The following is a 13,495-nucleotide window of genomic DNA, read 5'->3' on the forward strand; positions in this document are numbered from 1 at the left end:
GAAAACAGATGTCATCCACATAATTTGGTGCCTCATCGCTCTTCTCATTCGCTGGCGCAGCCCCTTCCTCCTCCTCACTAGTACAAAATGGGCCATACGCGACCCCCATCAGTGTCGGGCAGATAGAACACGACACTAATAGCTCTCTATTAGTGGCGGGTAGCGGAGCACACGGCACTGTGTCGTCGCTCGGTGCTCCGACACCGGGGGCGTGCAGCCACGTCCCCCTTTTAGGTTTGGTAGGGGCGTCTAGGGTGGAGACCAGATGATCGCCGGCACGGCCGATGAGGCCCTACGGGGCCGGCGAGGCAAAGTGCTAGGGGTACGCGCTAGTCCAAGAACAGACGTACGCACGTTTTTTACCCAGGTTCGGGCCACCCAGAGGTGTAAAACCCTACGTCCTGCCTGTCTGAGCTGATATTGATTACGGATCAAATGTTTACAGGTTGCCGGGCAAGCTCCCGGGCTTTCTCTTAGTGGCTAGGCACTTCTCACTACTCTCCGCTGGCTGCCTACTGGAGCCAGTAAGCGTCTATCGAGCGAGCTTCGTCCGAACCAACTAACTGACCAGCTGACTAACCTCTCCAACTGTCTGACCCGTCCACCCTCTCTCTAACCCCCTAGACCGTTGGCATGGGTCCTCCTTTTATACACAAGGGGATGCCACATGTGCCACGGCGCATGGGCTACAAGTGTCCAACGGGGAGGCACGCAACTCTCCCTGGTGAGCTGGTGGCATGCATGGGTGCCACCTCCGCTGCTAGGGGCCTAAGACCCTAGGGTAGGATTGGACAACCACTGTTCCTTCGACCCGACGTGTAACTACCCGTCGGTCGGCTCGTTTACTGAGCCGCGCGCCTTACTCCTTGCCTTGGTGGGACCGCGCGTTCCGCGCCCGTGTGGCGCTGTCCAGTGGGCCCCACGACCCGAGGCGGGGGCACGCGTCCGGGAACCTCCAGTCCCCGCAAGTCGGCCCGGGAAGCACCCGGGCCCAGCGCGCCCGGGAACCCCGTCCCGGGAAGCAACTTCCCGGGAGGTGCCTAATCAGGAATATTCCCGGAAGCCCCGCTAGCCCCTTTCGGGCTGGTAGCTTGCCGAGAAGCTCGTTGGCGCTCCCCGGGATGAGACCTTCTCGGGAACCCAGGGGAGGGGGCCACGCGTCGCGTAGCAGTGGTACCCCGGGTGCCATTGGTGCGACACACTGATGGGTCCACTATGGGCCATGTCTCGTCCCCCGGGACACCCATTAGTGGCAGTCGTACTAGAACCTGCCACTGATACGCAACTATCAGTGGTGGGTTCTGTCAGGCAATCGACATTGATAGGGAGGTCAGCAGTGGTGTGTGCTCATATGTGGGCGTCCACTGATGGTTGGCGAACACCAATGGCGTGTGTCAGCATGAGCCCGCCGCTGATGGTTCTGCCATATAAATAGGCCTAGCGGCGGCGGCTTGCGCGTCTTCTTGACCAGCTGCGGCCGCCATTCTCCTTCTCGACGGCAAAGCGCTGCCGCGAAATGGCGCCGGCCACCAGGTCATCCTCTTCTCCTTCCTCCTCTTTTCCTTCCTCCCCTTCTTCTTCCTCTCCCAGGCCCCCTTCTCTCCCCCTAGATCTGTCTCCCCTGCAAGCGCGGCAGGCGGCGCCGACCGGCGGGCCCCCACCCACTTCTCTCTGCCCCATCTCCTTCCTCTCCCCTCTAGCTCTCTCCCGCAGCAGGCGACGGTGGTACAGGCCCTCAATCCCCATTAATTTGCCCTCCCCACTGCCGCCAGTCAATTCCAGTCATAACGCCGCCACATTCCACCTACTCTATGCAATGTGATTTCGATTCATACCCGGTGATGTAATATGTGACTGATTGTTTCAATTTCTTCTATGCTTTTTTAGCTCGTCTCTCCGTGGTTGGAGAGATTGTCAGCTTCTTGGGTTGCAAAATGGGCCACGTTTCATGATTTCGCAGTAGCTGATATGAATAATAGGGGCAATGTGAAGATGTGTTGTCCATGTGACAGATGTCGTAACACAGTGATGCACCTGTCGTGGATGTTGAGATGCACGTAATGGCAAATGGATCCATAGAAGGTTATTTTTGCTGGACTTCGCACCGGGAGGTTGCGGTCGAAGTGGGTAGTGGCTTTGAAGAAGAACACATAGAGTTCGACCAAAGAGGTGAAGAATATCGTGGTGACGACGCCATGGATGAAAAAACACCGGTCGATGAAGCTCCGCGTGGTCGGATGGGGGAAATGCTAGATGACACACCTTCCCATGGTAACCATGGGTACACCATCATCATCCAATGTGAGATCGAAGGGGACGAGGTCCTCCACATTGGTGATGCCAGTTCCACCAAGAAATGCAAGGTCAATGATATTCACATAGGGACGTGTCTGTGGCTCGGGCAGCCACACGCCCTTCCCTGGCCGGATCACCATGAAAGCATACTTCCTATTGTTTGGTGAGGACGGCAATGAAGTCATCGTCGGCTCGTCGCCCGACCGCATGAGGAACTTGTAGATGATGGTCTCGCCGCAGACGATGGCGTCAAGCTCGACGAGCAGTACGGTCTTGTTAGTAAAAGGATTGTGCAAGAGGTAGTTGCTGCAGCGATCGACGAGCTTCTCGCAGTTGCGGAAGCCGACGGCCAGCCAGTCGTCCGTGGAGCCGATGCACTAGGCGTTGTCGGGGAAGGAAGGGAGTTGCCCGTTCTGCAGCTGGCTAGCTAGGCAGGGGCAACATCCCGCGGAAGAAGGTGCACCTTTGGACCCGTGGGCTAGGCAGCCGCCATGGCTGAGGGCCGTGATGGCGCACGGCGGAGTGCCATGCGCTGCCGACAGCACGGGTACGGGTCGGCGGGGTCACGGAGCCCGGCGATATGACGAGGTCTAGGAGTTCCGGCGGCAGGTCGTCGTACGACGGCCGTTTAGTCGACGCCAAAGAACTGTGCAATGCTCTCCCATGGGGTCGACCTAGTTTTTACGATCTTACGGGTGGATAACGAGTTCAATTGATATAAATGATGTTTGGCTTGCCACGAGGTGATCTTGTTTGGATTGCAACAAGGCCTCGAGCATCTTATCTCTGGTGTAGTCAGATCCCCTCTCTTTTTTTTCGTGGATATCATATGGTTCGTTAATTTTCATGAATGGTTGGAGAAAAAAATATTTTCTATATAACAGTGAATTATGACAGCATTTGTTTTTCTCCCCTGCCAAGAGGAAAAACATACCAGGCTCAAGTTTTGTCAACTTTTTTATGATTTTTATTTCTTAACTTTTGTTTTTTAAGATTAACGATAATTATATAATTGTAAAGGGGATGTAGCTCAGTTGGTAGAGCGATTGAAATTGCTTTCAGTAGGCTTGGGGTTTGACTCCTCACATCTCCATTAGTTTCTTGATATTTTTCTGTCATTATGATTACTGAGTTTTGTACAAAATACATTATTTCTTTAGTCTCTTTTATATAGGACGATTTATTTTGAATATTTCACATATATATGATTTTTTAATAAAACAACTATTCACTTCCTTTATTTTCCCATCTCATGCTGAAATCTTAGTGCTGCTTCGTAGTCGATGACACTTCTATTGTTTTGATTATAAAAAGGTTGACTCGGACTCCAGCCTTCTTTTCTAATTGCATTATGCTTTGAAGGGTAAACAAGAAGGGTCTTGACACTAGGGTTACAGTTTTATATATCTTGATTCAAACTAGCACAATACTACGGACTAAAAAAAATACATGTCTACTACAATTGTTGTACTATTATCCATTATTTCATATTGTCTTAAAATATGCCAAATCAGCATGTACATATGATGCAGTCGAAAGGTGATGAGCCGTCGCCACCAACTGAGTTTTTTATAGGATACAAGCAAAATACCCATGTGTTGCTACAAATAAAACAAATTAGACAGTTTGCTATATATAAACAAAACAGACTAAAAGTTTACAATTATATATTGATTACCGACACTTGCTAGTAATTTTATGTCAGATTTTGGTTGTAAACATCGTTACCATCTTGGTTTATTACAATAGATTTATAATTTATCGTTTACATTAAAAAGAGATAAGGTTTTCTTAATAATATAAAGAGATGAGGATGTGATGGACCGCCGCCACCAATTGACTCTTTTATAAGAGTAAAGATAAATATTTACTACTAAGCTAATATCAAGTACGGTTTGATGCAAAAGATGATAGACCAGCTAACTCGCGATCTAAATTTTAATTATAGAGTATGATATAAAATAAAATAGAAATAACAGATCATCTCATATTCAAAACATAATTTAACTCACTATGCTCATGTACTTCTAGATGTTCTGAAATTGATTGATTTTATTTTTGTTCTTTCCTAGGTGTACTGGGTTGGTTAATTCTTTATTTGTAGGATACATCGTGCAAATAGCATACCAATACATATATACATGTGAGCTAAAACATAAAGATGACTAAATATGTTTCCTGCGTAATTGTGCTAGTTATATGCAAAGTATATGGATGGAACATATGAGAATAACTAGCACAACGCTCGCACATTGCCACGAACTGAAGAACATATTCAAAAAATAATGTACTATCAATTAATGATTATCGTAAATCCTATAAATTATATTGGTTTTCATCTCTCATGCCAAATCAATAAATGATGAAAAAAAATCAAGGGAGACAGTCCAAAAATGATGGACAGTTGTTGTCTTTTATACGAGCAAGTGTGACAAACTATGTTCCTCGGAATAACATCCACATAACATCAATGCACTAAAGCAAGAACTTCGGGTGCCATTCCACATGGAGCTCATCACATTGGTTGCCTGAAGCATCTGAAAGACTCGAAATGACTGCATCTTCAATGGGATCACCCTCATTTTATAGATGCAGAAAAACATTTAAGGATGAACTCAATCTTGTAGTTCATAGAGCCAAAAAAAGAGATATAATGGCCTAAAGGCCTGGATAGATAGTTTTAGATGATTTGTTTTTCTTTGTAAATATTTACTTTTTTTATAATATTTGCAATAGGCCCTACGGCCTAAAGATTTCCGGGAAAAAAACATGTGCCGGTCGTAGTGTGAAATGCACGCATGTGTTCTATGGAACAGTGCTCATTTAGACATTTAGTCATCGTTGTATGGCGGGACCTGAGTTGTAAGCCTGGACATGGACCAAGAACAGTGAACCGGCTGTGTGCTGCAAGTGTTGCAAGACTGAAATTTGACCAAGAACAGTGAGACACTTTGTGTCGGGTTCAGACATGGTCAGTTTGAAGTAAAAGCAGTGTATGGGTTCAGACATGGTGCTGGGTATACATGGTTGGCCCGGCCCAGCCTGAAGCCCGACGTTCCGGACCGGACTCGGGTCTCACTGTTAAGTCCCAAGCCTGGCCCGAAATCCCGAATAAAAACTCGAAAATAACTAAAAACGGGTATTTTTGGAAAAAATAGGTTTAAAAAATCATTTATTTATTCTGAAAATAATTATTTTATGCTTAAATGGCCTATTTAGGTGTTTCGGGCCGGGCCGGATTCGGGCTTCAGGTTTGACCGTCGGGCTTTTACGAAGCCCGGCCCGGGGTTCGACCAGGTACAGTGCTGGGCACAAGAATAAAAAGGATGGGAATCCGGTTTGCTCAAACACACGGTGTGTGTGTGCGCGGGCACTAGCTGGGAGTGTTGAATTCGAGAGGCTCTTTGCCAACATTCCCTTCGTTTCAGCAATGGCCGCCATCTCCATCCTCCTCGTCGCCGGCCTACTAACCGCGCTCGCGTACGCGCTCCGCCTGGCCCACTCCCACCTGTGGGTCCCGCACCGCCTGGAGCGCCGCCTGCACCGGCAGGGCATCCGGGGGCCCCCGCGCAGGCTGATCTCCGCCAACGAGGCCGACTACGGCGCGCTGCTCGCCGCCGCCCTGTCCGCGCCGCTCGCCTCCTTCCACCACGACATCGTCGGCCGCGCGACGCCGCACTACCGCGAGTGGCCGGCGCGGTACGGCAGGCCGTTCGTGTTCTGGCTCGGGCCCCGCCCGCATCTGGTTGTCTCCGGCCCGGAGGTGGCCAAGGCCGTGCTGACCGACTCCACGGGGGCTTTCAGTAAGGCTGACTCCCGCGGCGGCAGCAACCCGCTCACCTGGCAGCTCATCGGCGAGGGGCTGTTGGGGCTCACTGGGGAGAAGTGGGCGCACCACCGCCGTGTCATCGCGCCAGCCTTCAACATGGAGAGAGTCAAGGTGAGGAGGTGTATAAACAAGATCCTCAACTATATGTACTGCTTGCTAAAATCTTTTGATATCTAGCCGTAGGTGTATAATCACCATTAAACCCTTTTAAAACTATCATTGATTGAATTTCGGTCTTCTTATTGTAGCCTCTGTTAACCCTTTGCAAGAAGCACACATATTTCAAGCGATTCTCTTCTAAATGGGGTTTTGAATTCTCTCTATGCGTCTATGAATAGTTGGTATGCGGTTTATCTGAACTGTTTAAACAAATACGGAGTACCAATTATTTGTAACTCCACTAAAGTTGCACCTCATTTCTTCACTAAATGCAGCTGGCATAAACAAGTACTCAGTATCTTCACTCCAATAAAAGACTCGGTTGGCCACTTCATTTTGTTTGCATCACTTGCCTTTTGAATGGTGTTTTTATCACTTGTTGATTTGGAACAAATCATTGAGAGGAGAACGGATATGGATAATATGGTCTAAGATAATAGATAATAGATAATAATAGTCCGCAACATGGTGTAGGTTTCCTCTTTCTATTAACATGTTGATGCGATCAACAGCTGTGATCTAGATAATTCAGTTAATGAAACAATAGTATCAGTTACCACTAAACTTCATTCCGAATTCTTTGTAGGGTTGGATACCAGAAATATCAGCTATCACCTCATCCATGCTGGATAAATGGGAGGTTCAAGGAGAAACCCGCGCTGAGTTTGAGATTGATGTAAATACAGAATTCCACTCTTTAAGTGCAGACATCATTTCTTGTGTGGCATTTGGAAGTAGCTATGAGGAAGGAAAGCGAGTTTTTCAATTGCAAGAAGAACAGATTAAACTTGTCATTCTTGCGTTGAGAACCATCTACATTCCTGGTTTCAGGTGAGAATAGATTGCCTCCTAATCAAATTTGGGTTACTATTTCTTGTCATTTTTTACTCTTTTCAGTCAAATGTTACAGTTAAGAGACCAAGAAAATGACCTCTTTCTCTCGTAGGTTTATACCGACAAAGAAGAACAGAAGATGGCATAGCTTAAACCAAGAAATTCGAAACTCCCTGCGCAAATTGATTGAGATTAATGGAAGGAAGTGTGAAGATTCCAAAAATTTGCTTGGCTTGATGCTATCAGCCAGTAAAATTGACAACAAACTTAAAATGGGCATTGAAGAAATTATTGATGAGTGCAAGACATTTTACTTTGCCGGTAAAGAAACAACCGCAAATTTGTTGACATGGGCAACACTTATGTTGGCATTGCATAGAGAATGGCAAGACAAGGCCCGCGACGAAGTCCTTCAAGCGTGTGGCAAGTACGAGCACCCAAATGCGGAAAATCTAAGCAGCCTCAAAATTGTGAGCCCTACTAATTTGAAGGAATACTGCAGCATTTTTTATTATGTTCATTGCCATCTCCTTACTTGAATATATGGAATAATATTCTGCAATGTTGCCATGATATCAGGTAAATATGGTGTTAAAAGAGACTCTCAGGTTGTACCCTCCAGCCATGATTCTTAACAGGATAGTCACTAGGGATGTCGAGCTAGGCATACTCAACATCCCTGCTGGCACGCAGCTCAATCTACCTATTGTTGAGATTCACCATGATTCCGACATATGGGGTGCTAAAGCAGAGGAGTTCGATCCATCAAGGTTTGCAGATGGAAAGAGCTATCACCTCGGCGCGTACTTTCCCTTTGGGATTGGCCCTACCATCTGTGTTGGCCAGAATCTCGCGATGGTTGAGGCAAAACTGGTTCTTGCAATGGTCCTCCAGCGGTTCGCATTTGATGTCTCGCCAAATTATGTTCATGCGCCAATGCTTGGGATGACGCTCCAACCCCAGTATGGTGCACAAGTTCTTGTCCGCAGGGTCTGAGCCATCCAAGCCCTATATTTGGAATTTTTATCGTGAAAATAAGGTATATGCCATGTCTCATGTATCTATATATGTACTGTAAGTATTTTGAAGGGGAGGCTCTGAACTTTGTCTTGGTGGTGTATGTAGAAAATACTAGAACTTGATCGTCGCCTGTCCATTTCAGCCATTTTCATGAAAAGTATGATGCACTAAAGTCAATTATCCAGGCATCTAATGCTTTGCAGCTCATGTGTGAATCTCATGTTTAGGATGTGAAAGTGACTATGTCAACGGATCAGCAACAACACTAAGGAACACACCTAGCTTAGTGATGAACTTATTTATGTAAACACCTTCCTTTGCAACTTGATAGATCTCTTGTGTGAGATGAAATCTCTCGAGTGTGTGCTTAGATTTCTAGTGAGATTTGGTTCCTTTCCTTGTGCTATGGCTCCACTATTGGCACAACAAAGATCTAATGGATTCACAACACTAAGGAGCACATCTAGCTCAGTGATGGACTTATTAATCTAAACACCTTCCTTTGCAACTTGATAGATCTCTTGAGTATGTGCTTAGATTTCTAGTTAGACCTTGGTTCCGTTCCACGTGCGATGGCTCCACTATTAGCACAATAGGGATCAATGGATTCATAAGCACTATGGACCACACCTAACTTATTTATCTAAGAGCTTCCTGATATAAGTTTTTGGAGTACTAGGCCTACCGTCAAAAATTTCAGATGCCTCCTTTGATGAGGATGAACTTAGGGGATCAGCTGAAGCTGTGATAAGGGACTATTTTGAGAATTTTGTGGCTGCAAGTAATGTAAAACCTCCTGTTATCACTGATTCACTAATAATGTTATAATAGCAGAAGCTTCGGTCAGATTGGGATTGCAGTTAGCAGCCGCGAATCCGCGATTGGCTGTCATAGAGTTGTTCTAAACTCAGATATGGAAAAGTTCCTAAGTATTCCCTCAGATACTAAATTGTTGTTGAAAATATTACATGTATCTAGACGTCTTTTAAAAATAGATACATCAATATTTGGGCAAATTTGAGACAAGAATTTAGAATCGAAGGGAGTAATTAAATCCCCCAAAGTTCCTTTCAAAATCTTACAATCCAAAGGCCCTTAATAAAGTGCCAAACTACACTGCGACAGTGCTGCTGCCTTTGAAGATTGCTTCCAGCTGATGGCTGACTCTGTGAAGATCAAGGTACAGCATTTCCATCGTCAGGCAAATGCTGTAGGCTGTAGCTCAGGACCTGGGCGATTGATTCAGAAAAGAACGCAGCTCAATAGCAAATTTCCCCCATAAACAATGTCTGGCTTCCTTCTCCAAGAGAGTCAACGCCTTGCTTTTTCTGCATCGGGGGTTCGGAGTCAAACCCCGTTTCATTCCTTCCGACAAACGCCAGAGAATAAGCGATGGCCGCCATCTCCATCTTCCTCCTCCTCCTCCTCGCCGGCGTACTGGCCGCGCTCCGCCTGGCCCACTCCATGCTGTGGGTCCCGCGCCGCCTGGAGCGCCGCCTCCGCCGGCAGGGCATCCGGGGCCCCCCTCGCAGCCTGATCTCCGGCAACGCGGCCGACTACGTCGCGCTGCTCGCCGCCGCGCAGTCCACGCCCCTCGCCTCCTTCCACCACGGCATCGTCGCCCGCGCCACGCCGCAGTACGGCGAGTGGCCGGCGCGGTACGGCCGGCCGTTCGTGTTCTGGCTCGGGCCCCGACCGCGGCTGGTTGTCTCCGGGCCGGATGTGGCGAAGGCCGCGCTGACCGACGCCACGGGGGCTTTCGAGAAGGGTAGCCCTGGCGGCGGCAACCCGCTCGCTCGGCAGCTCATCGGCGAGGGGCTGGTGGGGCTCACTGGGGAGAAGTGGGCGCACCACCGCCGTATCATCGCGCCAGCCTTCAACATGGAGAGGATCAAGGTGAGGAGATGTTTCTTGAACTCGAATTGAAACAAAATTGGAGGTTTTGCTTGTAATCATACTAAACAAGATCCTCAACTGTAGCGAGTTGACACTTCAAAACGATCAAAGACAAGAAAGTATAAACAAGATCCTTAACTATATGTACTTGCTAAATTCATTTTGCTGTCTAGCCGTAAGTGTTTCATCACTCGTCAGTAGCTGGGATGTGGTTTGGTTGGACTTCGGTCTATTATTGGTTTGGTTGGACTCCGGTCCTTTTATTGTACAGAACTATGCACATTTATTGCTAACTTTGGTTTTAACTTCTCTCTATGCCTCTATGAATAGCTGGGATGTGGTTTATCTGAACTGTTTAACTATCAAACATTTGTTACTAAAGTCCATTAGTCGAACCTTTTGCATGGCTAGTTTTTTGTTTCACAAAATTGCTGCTTGCATAAACCAATAACTGTCCACGCAAATAAATAAATAATACAAATATCAAGATATAACTATTGGAATAGTCCATGACGTTTCTTCTTTCTATTAACATATTGACATATTGATGTGACAAACAGATGTGCTCTACATAATGCGGTTCAAATAATATTATCAGCAACGGAGTACCACTCAACCTCATTCTGGGATTTTGTAGGGTTGGATACCAGAAATATCAGCTATCACCTCTTCTGTGCTGGAGAAATGGGAAGCTCAAGGAGAAACCCGTGCTGAGTTTGAGATTGATGTAAATAAAGAATTCCACACTTTAAGTGCAGACGTCATTTCTTCTGTGGCATTCGGAAGTAGCTACGAGGAAGGAAAGCGAGTTTTTCAATTGCAAGAAGAACAGATGAAACTTGTCATTATTGCAATAAGAAGCATCTATATTCCTGGTTTCAGGTGAGATTGCTTCCTAGAGTCAAATTTGGGTTACTATTTCTTCTCATGAGTAGTACATGTGCTTCCTCCTACATGATCCTTCCTTTTTTTTACATTAGAGATTTTTTTTGCTTTTCTCTGTTGCTCTTCATACTCTTCAGTCAATCTTACAGTTAGGAGACCAAAGAAATGACCTCTTTCCGTCTCAGGTTTGTACCAACAAAGACGAACCGAAGAAGGCATAGCCTAAATAAGGAAATTCGAAACTCCCTGCGCAAATTGATTGAGATTAATGGAAGCAAGTGTGAAGATTCCAAAAATTTGCTTGGCTTGATGCTATCAGCCAGCAAAATGGAAAATGAACTTAAAATGGGAATTGAAGAAATTATTGATGAGTGCAAGACTTTTTACTTCGCCGGTAAAGAAACAACCGCAAATTTGTTGACATGGGCAACACTTCTGCTGGCATTGCATACAGAATGGCAAGACAAGGCCCGCGATGAAGTCCTTCAAGTGTGTGGCAAGAATGAGCACCCAAATGCGGAAAATCTGAGCAGTCTCAAAATTGTGAGGCCTATTTACTTGAATAAAAACTGCAGCATTTTTTATAATTTCAACGCTTCTCCTTATTTGGATATACAGTAAATAACATTTTGCAAAGTTGGCATGATATCAGGTAAATATGGTGTTAAAAGAGACCCTCAGGCTGTATCCTCCAGCCACGTTTCTTAACAGAATGGTCACTAGGGATGTCGAGCTGGGCAAACTCGACATCCCTGCTGGCACGCAGCTCAATCTGCCTATTATTGACATTCACCATGATGCCGACATATGGGGCGCTAATGTAGAGGAGTTTGATCCATCAAGGTTTGCAGATGGAAAGAGTTATCAGCTCGGCGCGTACTTCCCCTTTGGGATTGGCCCTACCATCTGTGTTGGCCAGAATCTTGCGATGGTTGAGGCAAAGCTGATTCTTGCAATGGTCCTCCAGCGGTTCAAGTTTGATGTCTCACCAAACTATGTTCATGCACCGATGCTTGGGATGACGCTCCAGCCCCAGTATGGCGCTCAAGTTCTTTTCCGCCAGGTCTGAGCCATCCATTTTGTTTATGGAATTTTCAATTGTGACTACGAATTATATACCATGTCTCATGTATCTACGTACAGCAAGTATTTGGAAAGGGGGGCACTGAACTCTGTCTTGAAACTGTATGCAAAAATACTATTCCCTCCGTTCCTAAATGTAAGAAGTTCTAACTTTGTCCTAAGTCAATTTTTTTAAAGTTTCACCAAGTTTATAGATAAATCGACCAACATCTATGACTCTAAATAGTTATATTAAATCCATCATGATATATATTTGTATATTTTCATAGTATATTTATTTGATATTATATGTGTTGGTAGATTTTCTGTAAACTTGGTCAAACTTTCAAGTTTGACTTGAGACAAAGTTAGGACTCGTTAAATTTAGAAATGGAGGTAGTAGAACATAAAGGCATGTCACCATAACTTTTCATTTCGTCAATTTTCACAAAAATGTATTGTAAGTGTTTTAAAAATATGGAAATAAATAAATAAATAAATAAAATAAATGGTGAAGAGCCTATATACATAGACAACAGCCTTGATCGCTTGATCCAAAAAGTTAAGAGTAAATATCATGAAACAATGGTAGCTGGGAATTTGGTTTCATAAAAACAGAGAAAACAGGGGTGGAAATGCAATTGTGTATAAGCTGAATGAAATGACCATGCAACCCTTTAAAGTGCAAGCGCTTGAGCAATGAAGTTCCTTTCAAGGCAATCAAAAGCTTTGGCCAGATCAATTTTAAGCATGAAAGCAAGTTGATCCCAATAATTAAGAGAAAAGGAGTGGGTGATTTCTTGGACAATGATGATGTTATTGCTAATTCTTCTTCCTTCGATAAAGGCTTGTTGCAGGGGATGGATGTAGTTAGGAAGATGGCTTTTAAGATGTTCTGCAAGAGTTTTAGCAATAATTTTGTAGATGACGTTGGAGAGGCTAATGGGTTTGAAATCTTGAGTATTGTTGGACGCCAATTTTTTGGGGATTAGAGCAATGTGAGTGTCATTGAATTTTGGGGGAATAAAAGTTCTTCACAGTATCGACCATATCAGTCCCAAGCAGCTAAATAGAAGGGCAACATTGGTCCTCCTCCATTGCCTTGCCATCTCCTCTGTTGCTGTCGAGATAACAATGAAGGGGGCAACAGGAGCCAACCACCTCTGTGGAACGGCCGGCTGCCACCAACGTGATCGATCAGCTGGCGGATTACGCGTGATTGGGTAGATAGGAATCAAGTTTGGATCAGGGATTGCAATAATCCGTCTCAGCAAAAGAAAACCAACTCTCTTTGGGTGCTCTGCATACTCACCCATCTTGCAGATCCTAGAAGATAAGTATGTTAGAAGTAATCAAGATATACCACTCCGGAGGAAATATTGCTCCTGGACTGAAGACTTCGGTTCATTGAGATTTGGGGACGCTGCAGACCTTAAAATTAAGGGGCTCCTTTGGATATGCTACTACAAAGACTGGGAAGCTAACACCCACAGTAAATCGGAAATCGTCGTAAAC

At 45.5% G+C, this 13,495-nt stretch overlaps 2 protein-coding genes across 2 annotated transcripts; both read left to right on the forward strand.

Annotated features, from left to right (window-relative positions):
* The first annotated feature begins 5,650 nt into the window (after positions 1–5,650).
* On the forward strand, positions 5,651–8,330 carry LOC100844772 (cytochrome P450 734A1). The gene is made up of 4 exons (XM_003568436.4): positions 5,651–6,235; positions 6,870–7,114; positions 7,230–7,587; positions 7,697–8,330. The coding sequence occupies exons 1-4, from the start codon at positions 5,726–5,728 to the stop codon at positions 8,111–8,113; spliced, it is 1,530 nt and encodes a 509-aa protein (XP_003568484.1). The 5' UTR covers positions 5,651–5,725; the 3' UTR covers positions 8,114–8,330.
* A 1,075-nt stretch (positions 8,331–9,405) lies between these two features.
* On the forward strand, positions 9,406–12,200 carry LOC100843871 (cytochrome P450 734A1). The gene is made up of 4 exons (XM_003568433.4): positions 9,406–10,033; positions 10,671–10,915; positions 11,104–11,461; positions 11,571–12,200. Exons 1-4 carry the CDS (start codon positions 9,530–9,532, stop codon positions 11,985–11,987), a joined length of 1,524 nt encoding a protein of 507 aa, XP_003568481.1. The 5' UTR covers positions 9,406–9,529; the 3' UTR covers positions 11,988–12,200.
* The last annotated feature ends 1,295 nt before the right edge of the window (positions 12,201–13,495 follow it).

The sequence above is a fragment of the Brachypodium distachyon genome, chromosome 2 (genome assembly GCF_000005505.3).
Source record: "Brachypodium distachyon strain Bd21 chromosome 2, Brachypodium_distachyon_v3.0, whole genome shotgun sequence".
NCBI lineage: Eukaryota > Viridiplantae > Streptophyta > Magnoliopsida > Poales > Poaceae > Brachypodium > Brachypodium distachyon.

Excerpts from the sequence above, each read along its gene's own strand:
- LOC100844772 (XM_003568436.4), top strand. The coding sequence starts at position 5,726 with ATGGCCGCCATCTCCATCCTCCTCGTCGCCGGCCTACTAACCGCGCTC. Across the intron at positions 6,236-6,869 it reads TCAACATGGAGAGAGTCAAG|GGTTGGATACCAGAAATATC; the intron begins GTGAGGAGGTGT and ends AATTCTTTGTAG. Across the intron at positions 7,588-7,696 it reads ATCTAAGCAGCCTCAAAATT|GTAAATATGGTGTTAAAAGA; the intron begins GTGAGCCCTACT and ends CCATGATATCAG.
- LOC100843871 (XM_003568433.4), top strand. The coding sequence starts at position 9,530 with ATGGCCGCCATCTCCATCTTCCTCCTCCTCCTCCTCGCCGGCGTACTG. Across the intron at positions 10,034-10,670 it reads TCAACATGGAGAGGATCAAG|GGTTGGATACCAGAAATATC; the intron begins GTGAGGAGATGT and ends GGGATTTTGTAG. Across the intron at positions 10,916-11,103 it reads ATCTATATTCCTGGTTTCAG|GTTTGTACCAACAAAGACGA; the intron begins GTGAGATTGCTT and ends TTTCCGTCTCAG.